Source organism: Sinocyclocheilus grahami, unplaced genomic scaffold, assembly GCF_001515645.1.
Source record: "Sinocyclocheilus grahami isolate Dianchi unplaced genomic scaffold, SAMN03320097.WGS_v1.1 scaffold1742.1, whole genome shotgun sequence".
Classification (NCBI taxonomy): domain Eukaryota; kingdom Metazoa; phylum Chordata; class Actinopteri; order Cypriniformes; family Cyprinidae; genus Sinocyclocheilus; species Sinocyclocheilus grahami.
The window spans coordinates 284,202-295,669 of NW_015506921.1; the positions used below are offsets into that span (position 1 = coordinate 284,202).

At 41.8% G+C, this 11,468-nt stretch overlaps 1 protein-coding gene across 1 annotated transcript in view; it reads left to right on the plus strand.

The window, feature by feature from the left end:
- Nucleotides 1-11,462, plus strand: part of LOC107572384 (kinesin-like protein KIF20A) — a 13,326-nt gene extending 1,864 nt beyond the window's left edge. The window contains exons 3-18 of the mRNA XM_016258821.1: nucleotides 744-857; nucleotides 953-1,072; nucleotides 1,143-1,281; nucleotides 1,359-1,534; nucleotides 3,258-3,314; nucleotides 3,410-3,529; nucleotides 3,600-3,738; nucleotides 3,816-3,991; nucleotides 6,042-6,321; nucleotides 6,406-6,517; nucleotides 6,772-6,846; nucleotides 6,975-7,118; nucleotides 7,196-7,364; nucleotides 7,451-7,591; nucleotides 9,279-9,452; nucleotides 11,065-11,462. Of these exons, the coding sequence (XP_016114307.1) occupies nucleotides 744-857; nucleotides 953-1,072; nucleotides 1,143-1,281; nucleotides 1,359-1,534; nucleotides 3,258-3,314; nucleotides 3,410-3,529; nucleotides 3,600-3,738; nucleotides 3,816-3,991; nucleotides 6,042-6,321; nucleotides 6,406-6,517; nucleotides 6,772-6,846; nucleotides 6,975-7,118; nucleotides 7,196-7,364; nucleotides 7,451-7,591; nucleotides 9,279-9,452; nucleotides 11,065-11,367 (2,439 nt within the window). The 3' untranslated portion in view covers nucleotides 11,368-11,462. The remainder of the gene's footprint in view (nucleotides 1-743; nucleotides 858-952; nucleotides 1,073-1,142; nucleotides 1,282-1,358; nucleotides 1,535-3,257; nucleotides 3,315-3,409; nucleotides 3,530-3,599; nucleotides 3,739-3,815; nucleotides 3,992-6,041; nucleotides 6,322-6,405; nucleotides 6,518-6,771; nucleotides 6,847-6,974; nucleotides 7,119-7,195; nucleotides 7,365-7,450; nucleotides 7,592-9,278; nucleotides 9,453-11,064) is intronic.
- Nucleotides 11,463-11,468: the final 6 nt, after the last annotated feature.

Consider the following 11,468-nt stretch of genomic DNA (forward strand, 5'->3'; position numbering starts at 1 on the left):
CTACTCTACACTGCTCAAAAAACCCACGTTTGAATCATCAGCGGCAAATCCTTTAAATGAAAACGTACTTGCGTGAGTCAGAACAGCCGGCATTGTAGTCTACTCTCACAGGATCAGGAAACAGTCCTCCATAAAATGCGCTGCACACATCTGAATATTTGGGTTGAACTTTACAGATCTTCTTTATGCACCAAGAGCTTGTAACACTCCAAAGAGAAAGGAACAATTGAAATCGCATCATATGACCTCTTTAAAATTCAAACATGGATGAAAAATAATCTTTTAGTGGTGTTACTACTATTTTGGTTTGTTTATTTGGTTTCTTCAAGGTAAACATTTATTTTGGTGGGTTGTTGTGAAGACCTTTGAGTTTGTCTGATATGATTTGATGATAGTTATCAAATGAAATGGTGAAATACAGACTTAATATTAAAATGGCGGTCTCTTGCAGTTTAATATTCATAGACACCAGTCCAGTATGCAATTTGATGTATTGTGCAGCACTACTTTTGATTTATTCATACAATCATAGGGCCCTATGCTACAGTAAATTAAGTTTAACTGAACTGGCCCCAGGCTGACGCTCACTGTTTGTTCAGTGGGCTCTTGTGTCTCAGATTATCACATTGCCAAAAGCAGCTCCCTCACAATTATTCTATTCATTCGAGACCGCTGTAAGAAATGTTTAATGGTTAGTAGCTCAGGCTGTGATGTTGATGGATCCTTCATCTGTTTGACTGCAGATCACGACTGATGTCAGTAGAAGAGGCAGCGCTGATGACGGCTCAGAGAAGCTGAAGGTTTTCCTGCGGATCCGTCCTCTTACTGAAGCAGAGCAAGAGCGGGGAGAGGAGCAGGTGAAGGAAGTCGGGACACTCTTGTGAAACACCAAGTAAAGAAGGGCTTGTTTGGCTAACAATGACGTCTTTATTGTGCTGCTTGTGCTCTTCAGGGTTGTGTAAATGTGCAGTCTGAGGACAATCTGCTTCTCCGAGCGCCCAAAGACTCCCACAACATGAAGAGTGCCGAGAGAGGCGTCGCTCAAAGCCTGCACAAGTTCACCTTCACAAAGGTAAGGCATCCACCATCAAGGCAAGCGTCACCCTGGATGTGGCATCACTTGACGTTTCTCATTCGTGCAGATTTTTGGAGCCCAGAGCTCTCAGCAGGAGGTCTACGATCACACCATACGGGAGATGGTGCGAGACGTTCTGCGTGGAGAAAACCGGCTCCTCTACACTTACGGCGTGACCAACTCGGGCAAAACCTACACCATACAGGGTAAGACGGCCATTCCAGCACCGTGCATGCGTTTCTGTACAGCTGGATGGTTGTTAAGAGTGGCTTTGATTGAGCAGGTGCGGGTGGAGAGGCGGGTCTGCTGCCGCGAGTGTTAGTCTCTGTGTTCCTGAAGCTGTCTGGACGACTGTACTCCGCTATGGACCTCAAGCCTGTACTGAGCCAGGAGGTCCGTAAACTGGACACGGGAGAGGTCCGTGCTGAGGAGATGCGGCGTGACGCTTTTCTGAGAGAGGTAACGCAGCTTTAGAGATTTATTTGACTGATAATTAGAGTATTTAGACAACGTGTAACAACCCTCTGAAGAGTGTCAAATTCCTCCATCAGACCTTAAAACTAGTGGGATACATGTACAAACGATAAATGACATGAAATCCTGCAATCTCAGACACTTTTAATCTCCCTTAAAACAAGATTTGATCAAGTGGTGTTTACAAGATTGACTCGTGCCTTTTTGAGTAAAGTTGAAGACCCAACTTTATGCAGCACCCTCTTATAGGGTTGTGATGGTGAGAATTTTCCCACCGGTTAATCGACGTGTGACAACACCGGTATCACCGCGGGGCGTTCCCTCTTTTCCTCGCTTTCCTTCGCTTCTAAATGGCTTAAAAGCGCTGTGCGCATTGCTTTCACTTTTGAATTGGCGGCAGTTCGGCGTCAATTGCTTGAATGCAACAACAAAATACAACGTCAAACTCACTTTAGTGTGTGTGTGTGTGTATATATGTATATGTATATGTATATGTGTATATATATATGTGTATATATATATATATATATATATCTCACAGAACTTTTATTAACAAAACAAATAAAAATACCATGCTAAAGGGCAGGCTATGCCTAATATAAAATAACAGATAACTTGCATTAAGTTTAATAGGTATACAAAACTGGAAGTAAACGTGTATAATATGTAACCAAATAAATAAGAAACGTAGAAAGTTTATTAGCAAAACGAATGTTAAATTAAATAAATGACAGTTTAAATAAAGTGAAAATCAGCAAACAATGTGGAACCAATTAAATAAGAAACGAATGTTTACAAAAAAAAACCCCTTCCAAAATCACCTTAGATAAACGGCAAAAATCAACAGATTTTTCAAAATCCAAAATATTGCCAAACAGGTGCTTTTGCATCTCGTTTAGAAACGAAATCATCCGCGATCGTCTTGTCTGTCTCCCCTCGCTCTCCTCACTGGAGAAATGAAATCTGATCTGTGATGCGACTGTCGTTCAACTGCATTGAGCAGCCGCGTTCAGTTTTTAATTGTAGTGTCTGTTCTTTTACTGATCTAAATGATTTTTATTACTATAAGAAATCAAAACGACGGTGGGGGTCGGTGCCGTGGTGGGCATGTGACGTAACCGGTGTTGTGGCTTAACACCGTCTATCACGACAAGCCTACCCTCTTTCCATTAACGGGATATATCATCCAAAAAATTTAAATTCGGTCATTAATTCTGTCATTAATTACCCACCCTCATGTCGTTTTGAATTCACAAATTCACCTTCATAGACCGCAAGGGAACTACTATGTTCAAGGTCCAGAAAGCTAGTAAGGACATCAGTAAAACGGTCCATGTGACGTCAGTGGTTCAACCGTAATGTTACGAAGCTACGAGAATACTTTGTGTGCAAAGAGAAGAAACAAACTTTATTCAATTTCTTCTCTTTTGGGTCAGTCTCCACCGCCATTCACGAGAGTACCACGATGCACGCTAACTTAAATGTGTCCCTGCAGCACAAAAGCAGTGTTGAGTCGCTGGGGGATATTTGTAGCAATAGCCAACAATACATTGTATGGGTCACAATTATACATTTCTCTTTTATGCCAAAAATCATTAGGATATTAAGTAAAGATGTTCCATGAAGATATTTTGTAAATGTCCTACTGTAAATATATCAACTTAATTTGATTAGTAATATGCATTGCTAAGAACTTCATTTGCTGAAGGTTTTCCTGCGGATCCGTCCTCTTACTGAAGCAGAGCAAGAGCGGGGAGAGGAGCAGGTGAAGGAAGTCGGCACACTCTTGTGAAACACCAAGTAAAGAAGGGCTTGTTTGGCTAACAATGACGTCTTTATTGTGCTGCTTGTGCTCTTCAGGGTTGTGTAAATGTGCAGTCTGAGGACAATCTGCTTCTCCGAGCGCCCAAAGACTCCCACAACATGAAGAGTGCCGAGAGAGGCGTCGCTCAAAGCCTGCACAAGTTCACCTTCACAAAGGTAAGGCATCCACCATCAAGGCAAGCGTCACCCTGGATGTGGCATCACTTGACGTTTCTCATTCGTGCAGATTTTTGGAGCCCAGAGCTCTCAGCAGGAGGTCTACGATCACACCATACGGGAGATGGTGCGAGACGTTCTGCGTGGAGAAAACCGGCTCCTCTACACTTACGGCGTGACCAACTCGGGCAAAACCTACACCATACAGGGTAAGACGGCCATTCCAGCACCGTGCATGCGTTTCTGTACAGCTGGATGGTTGTTAAGAGTGGCTTTGATTGAGCAGGTGCGGGTGGAGAGGCGGGGCTGCTGCCGCGGGGGTTAGTCTCTGTGTTCCTGAAGCTGTCTGGACGACTGTACTCCGCTATGGACCTCAAGCCTGTACTGAGCCAGGAGGTCCGTAAACTGGACACGGGAGAGGTCCGTGCTGAGGAGATGCGGCGTGACGCTTTTCTGAGAGAGGTAACGCAGCTTTAGAGATTTATTTGACTGATAATTAGAGTATTTAGACAACGTGTAACAACCCTCTGAAGAGTGTCAAATTCCTCCATCAGACCTTAAAACTAGTGGGATACATGTACAAACGATAAATGACATGAAATCCTGCAATCTCAGACACTTTTAATCTCCCTTAAAACAAGATTTGATCAAGTGGTGTTTACAAGATTGACTCGTGCCTTTTTGAGTAAAGTTGAAGACCCAACTTTATGCAGCACCCTCTTATAGGGTTGTGATGGTGAGAATTTTCCCACCGGTTAATCGACGTGTGACAACACCGGTATCACCGCGGGGCGTTCCCTCTTTTCCTCGCTTTCCTTCGCTTCTAAATGGCTTAAAAGCGCTGTGCGCATTGCTTTCACTTTTGAATTGGCGGCAGTTCGGCGTCAATTGCTTGAATGCAACAACAAAATACAACGTCAAACTCACTTTAGTGTGTGTGTGTGTATATATTTATAACATACAGAACTTTTATTAACAAAACAAATAAAAATACCATGCTAAAGGGCAGGCTATGCCTAATATAAAATAACAGATAACTTGCATTAAGTTTAATAGGTATACAAAACTGGAAGTAAACGTGTATAATATGTAACCAAATAAATAAGAAACGTAGAAAGTTTATTAGCAAAACGAATGTTAAATTAAATAAATGACAGTTTAAATAAAGTGAAAATCAGCAAACAATGTGGAACCAATTAAATAAGAAACGAATGTTTACAAAAAAAAACCCCTTCCAAAATCACCTTAGATAAACGGCAAAAATCAACAGATTTTTCAAAATCCAAAATATTGCCAAACAGGTGCTTTTGCATCTCGTTTAGAAACGAAATCATCCGCGATCGTCTTGTCTGTCTCCCCTCGCTCTCCTCACTGGAGAAATGAAATCTGATCTGTGATGCGACTGTCGTTCAACTGCATTGAGCAGCCACGTTCAGTTTTTAATTGTAGTGTCTGTTCTTTTACTGATCTAAATGATTTTTATTACTATAAGAAATCAAAACGACGGTGGGGGTCGGTGCCGTGGTGGGCATGTGACGTAACCGGTGTTGTGGCTTAACACCGTCTATCACGACAAGCCTACCCTCTTTCCATTAACGGGATATATCATCCAAAAAATTTAAATTCGGTCATTAATTCTGTCATTAATTACCCACCCTCATGTCGTTTTGAATTCACAAATTCACCTTCATAGACCGCAAGGGAACTACTATGTTCAAGGTCCAGAAAGCTAGTAAGGACATCAGTAAAACGGTCCATGTGACGTCAGTGGTTCAACCGTAATGTTACGAAGCTACGAGAATACTTTGTGTGCAAAGAGAAGAAACAAACTTTATTCAATTTCTTCTCTTTTGGGTCAGTCTCCACCGCCATTCACGAGAGTACCACGATGCACGCTAACTTAAATGTGTCCCTGCAGCACAAAAGCAGTGTTGAGTCGCTGGGGGATATTTGTAGCAATAGCCAACAATACATTGTATGGGTCACAATTATACATTTCTCTTTTATGCCAAAAATCATTAGGATATTAAGTAAAGATGTTCCATGAAGATATTTTGTAAATGTCCTACTGTTTTGAATGCTTTTGTTTTAGATGTAAAATGAAAAGTTAATGGATTATTTGTTCTCTTTTTGCATCTGATCTTCATAATAACAAATAAAAAAAATATATATAATTACTCTATTCATCACAATATAGCTAAGAAAAGAAATGGAGGAAAAGATACAACGTTGCAGGTGATTCTGCTTTAGAACCTTCAGAAAACTTTAACTCTGACTGATCGAAATCAAACGGGTGTAGCTCAGTCATTTTTCATCCGATAACAAATCATTCTGAAGGTTTTTTTTAATGGAGAACGTGAACATTTAAAAAAAATAACTTTTTGAAAATGTACTCATTGTGACTCGGCACAGGTCACAAATGTTAGGCCACTTAAAGAGACTTCCATTCTGTTTCTAAGAAGTGACCGATTCCAGCTTTACTTGTTAGATATGTTTGAGATTTCAAATGCAGAATTTGGGTGAATGTGACCCTAATCCTAATGTAAAACTGCTTCTGCGGGTGTGTGTTTGTCCTCCAGACTCAGATGGCGTGTGTTTGGAGGCGAATGGTTTGTGTCTCAGCGGTGGAGAGGATCTTGAGGAGGGTGTGCAGTTCTCAGTCTGGGTCTCGTTTTATGAGATCTACAACGAGTTTCTTTACGATCTCCTGGACGCTCCACCTTCACTTCAGTCCCACAAGAGAGCCACGCTACGCCTCAGCGACGACAAACACGGAAACCCTTATGTAAAGGGTAAGGATCACAAACGGAACAGAAGTTACATTTAAATGTGTTTTCAATTTTAATGATATTGAACCGTTCATGTTCTTGCATTAGATCTGACCTGGATTCAGGTACGAAGTGCAGAAGAGGCCTGGAAAGTGCTTAAAGCTGGACAACGCAATCAAAGCTTTGCCAGCACTCACCTAAACCACAACTCCAGCCGCAGGTACGTGCCGAACGCCATTAAAATCACTCTTTTCTGTATATGGGTTATTGATCTTATTGTGAGCCGTTCATCCATGCATGCGTTTCATTACAAAAAGATGAAACATTGTAACACTTGAGTTTATAATGTTTAAAAAAATACTGTAAGTGGATCTTCATTCAGGACTCGTCATTTAGACTGCTTAAATTTCAGTCATTTCAATGTGAATTTTATGTGAGGGCAAAATATAAAATGTGTTTTCTTGACATTTCTAGCCATAGTATCTTTACTATCCGTGTTCTACATGTCAAGCCACAAGCAGAGCTGGGACAGGTGACCAGAATCAGCGAGTAAGTCCATTCACATTATGGTTCGCTGCTTCATTTAGTGGTATGTTTTGTAGTTGTTGTATTGGACTGAAGCCTGTAGAATTATTCCAGCTGTTAATGTGGAGTTGTCATGTGTTTTGTCCCGGCAGGCTCTCTGTGTGTGATTTGGCGGGGTCTGAGCGCTGTAAAGCCCAGCAGAACGGAGAGCGAATGAAAGAGGCGAACAACATCAACACCTCTCTGCTGACGCTGGGGCGCTGCATCACTGCTCTGAGACACAACCAGACCAATAAGTGAGTGACGCTTCACGTGACTGGGAGTGTGAGGTCGCCACCAGCTGCCTGATCGATTTATACTGTCATCGCCACAGGTCTCGGCCTCCGCTGGTCGTTCCGTTCAGAGACAGCAAGTTAACCAGGGTCCTGCAGAGCTTCTTCTGTGGTCATGGCCGCTCCTGCATGCTGGTCAACATTAACCCCTGCGCCTCCACATATGACGAGACGCTGCAAGCACTCAAGTTCTCTGCCATCGCCACACAGGTAACAACATGACTGACTGTTTCCTCTCTCCTCTGGATGCCAAACATCCTCCGTTCACAGATCTCTCCCTCTCTCTGTTGTGTCAGCTGGTGCACGGGCCGTGCAGTAAGACGCGGGTGGCTTATATTCTGTCGCTGCTTCGTGAGCCGCCTGCGCATCTCAACAACACCACTCTACTGGAGGAGGAGAGCGACGAGGAAGGAGACATCACCATGTTTGATCCTGAAGTAAATGCACTTTTAGATTCATCATAAGAGAGACGAGAGGACTGCAAGTTGTAGTCTGTTTCTGATTCTAAATTACATGACAAATTGTAGTTTGTCGTCTGACCCATTACATGTTTTAGGTAAAATAATCAATTACTTTTGACATAACTTGTTTTATGAACATCCATTTAAATAGGATAAACTTATACCATGCTGATTAGGGCTGTCAGAATAGCTGAAAAACTACATTTGAACTTTGTACTTAAATATTATCGAATTATATTAGAATTTAAAATGCATTTCGGTTAGGGTGAAGAAAAGCTTTTGGCTTCTCTCCTGAGGCCACAAGAGGGTGCATTGAGCAAATATTGCTAATGCACATTTATTCAAAGCATAAGATAACATGACTATCTGTGAAAAAAGTGCATAATGTTTATAAACCAATTATAATTAAGTTTCTTAAACGACTATAAACAAAACCGCATCATGTATGTATGCATAGTTTAACACAAAGGGCTGAAAGCCAATCACACAGTATATTTATCATTTAAAAACATGAGATGCAGTGGGATGATTGAAAAAAAACAGACTTTATGGCTGTTTTTTCCCCAAGTTAAACTTGCATTAATTTCACATGGCTTTCTAAACATGCGGCTCTTTTGTGCGAGACGTGAGTGCAACGCTGATAGATGTCCCTCTAGAAAATGCATGAAATATGCGTTCTGTGTGAACGGCTTGGTTTCAGTTTTGATGTAAACAAGATTTTCTCTGTTCTCTTTTCCGCTATATTTGTAATGAACATCGCAGCAGTGCCGCATCTAGTGGCTCCAACTGGATAGACTAACAAACACATTAATACAACCACACTTACATCGTCATCGCATCTCGTGCGCCGCTGATAAGCTGCTGCCTTAACGCACACCTAAAATTGTGTACCTAAACCTAACGGAGTAAAAGGTTCCGTTCGTCGTTATTAACGGCATTAAACATTATATTGTTAAGGTTTTCCAAAAATGGGGTTTATGGAGGAACTGAAGGGGGTTTGTGAGGTTAATAAGCTAATAATTAATTGCATCAAAAAAAATTAGAATTAAAAAATTAAATAACATCAAAATAAAACTCGCTTTAAAATATTTTATTAGTTTACCTGCAAATGTCATGTGACCATTTACCAACATCAGAGAACCGTGAACATGCAAATGTTAATTAATTATGAACTTATTACCTTCAAATCTCAGGGGGACAGAAGGTTTGGGAATCCCTGCATTACATGTAACTAAAGAATAATGTGAATTTTTAATGTGTTTGAAAGACAAACACCTTCCAAAGATGCAGTAATACATGGTTAAACAACCTACAATTCAAATAAATGAATCTGTCCATCAGTAGTTGATGCCAGTGGTCAAATGCTGTGTGGTCTCGGTTATCTGTGTAATTATAGTGACGGGTCTCTGTGTGAATGTCCACAAAACTGACAGACTTTCTGAGTGTGCTGTAAGCAGTAGGATATTTTAGAAAGCTTAGTGTATTAGTTTTGTTGTAGTTTACAAGATGTGCATTTGCCCTATACAAAAAAAACCTAACTTTTTCATGTATTCTATTAATCAGCGTTGATTATTACAGTGTCCAGGGCAATAACGGGCGATGATGATGATTAAAAGTACTGCAGATGGTGTTGGTTTAATCTCAGCGCGCACACTGAAGGGAGAACTGCAGGATCTCATGTGGGACGTGTCTGTTGCAGAACCTGAAGCAGCTGCGGCTGGAGCTCCAGATGCTGGGTGTGAAGCTGCAGTCTGGAGAACGAGCGTGCTGCCGCAACACCGACGGAGAGAGGCTCCGAAACGCACTCTCCTCCGCCGACGGCAAACTCGCCAAACAGGTAAAACACGAGAGCTCCTCACTTCAGACGACATCAGAACGTAAACATTGCAGTCTGTCTTAGCTGCGATTGACCGACCGAATGCAGCTCTAACTGACGAAAATAACCATCTTTGCTCTTCCTGCGTAATATTGTGTTGCAAACATCAATGCTGGCAAATGACTCTGGTATAAGCAGGATAATCCACGGCTAGCTGTGCATTCATGTAATAAAAAGGAAAGTAACATTTATTTGGGCTATTACTGATATTCAACAATGTCTAGCTGGATGCACAGTTAGTTTGTTCCGCACCAACGTCTCTTCCTCTGTTTCTCTTCCCGTGTTCTCTTTAACTCCTTTCACACATTTAGATTGAACACATCTACTAACAAAATCCAAATGACATGCATGCCTTCCTCTAAACCAGTGTTTCCCAACCTTTCTTTAGTCGCGGCACCCTTTGGAAATTAACACATTTGTGGCACCCTACAAAATTAATGGTCTCAATATTTGAATTTCTAACTTCGATATGATGCTTAAAAAAATTAAAGATTCGGTACAGCAGGGAAGAACTGCAGAATATAACGTCATGCAGATATTATTAAAGTCCATCAGTGGTGGCAATCAGTAGGCTAATTTCTAATGAAGAGACCAATGTATATGACATTTTTAATGTAGGCTTTTATTCATATGTAAACATTGGGAGATAGTTAAAATGGTAATTAAACCGTTTTGCTCACTCTGTGTATTTTTGATTTTACAGCTGGGTAATTTTGGTGCAGTAGCACGAGAGAGCTTGATTTAAAACTTTGAATTGAATAAAAAATGACAAGGAGACTAAGCGGTTAATAATAAAATAAGAACAAATAAAGAAATTACTAATGATAGCACAAATAAAAAATCACGGTAGGCCTACAAATGAAATAAATAGCTTTTTAGTTTTTCAGGTAGGTCTAACACAGTAGGGCTATTAAGAGTTTATTTATTCTTTTTACCAATTATCCAAATGTTTAATCCTAGAAAGCGATTATTATCAGAGGACACGTGAGCATAACGGTTAGCAGATCAATGAATGAGAGGGCAGTGTTACCAGAGTTGCTCATATACCACACCTTGTTACAGCACAGTAGAGCTATTGCAGACCGAAACCATACTATACTACATCCATGTGTCCTGTCAGCTGGATTTCTGAGTGGACATTGCTGTTCTGATGAGCATGAACGGTATACGAGTGAAGCTTGAGCCGTGAGCGACTGAGTGGAGAGCCCACGCATATAGAGCGTCACACCACGTGAAAGTGAATCCTGAGCGGTGAACTCCTTTTCGGCAGCTGGAATTTCAGTGCAGCTCTAATTATTGGTGACATCAGAAATGGATATTATATAATAGCTGCTTTTATGAACATTTTAACTCTTTTACACGGCACCCCTGCTCTTGACAGACAGCACCCCGGTTGAGAAACACTGCTCTAAACTACTTGCTCTTATTTTACTAACATGCCGTTTGTTTCTGATTGTTCCTGGCCTGATTTTCTAATCTGATCTGTGTGCTTTCAGAAGAACTAAATGAACCATGTAACTGTTCCCTGTGGCCTCTCTAACCCTGTTGGCTGCCCTCTCCCTCCCGTCTGCAGGACCAGATGCTGGTGGAGCTGCACACTAGCCTGCAGCTGGTCAGAGCAGACCTGCGCAAGAAAGACGAGCTGCTGGCACAGCTACAGCACAGCCAGCCTCCTCCGCCAGCGTCCGGCTCCTGCAAGAAGAGGGGCTGCGGCGTGGCTTACGTGGAGAACCAGCCTCCTGAGAAGCGCCCCTTCTTCCGCTCGTTCTTCCCCTCGCGCCAGAGGCCTGAGGCGGGCACACCGTACACCCGAGTGTTGCGCTCGCGCCAGCCGTCCCCTCCGTCCACTCCCATACAGCTCCGAGTCAAATATTAGGAGCTCAGCAGTGGACGCAGACAAGAGCTTTTATATCTTGCAGTTTTTATATTTCTGTCTTTAATATAATCAGGTGGCCGTTTGACGCATGAATGGGCCTT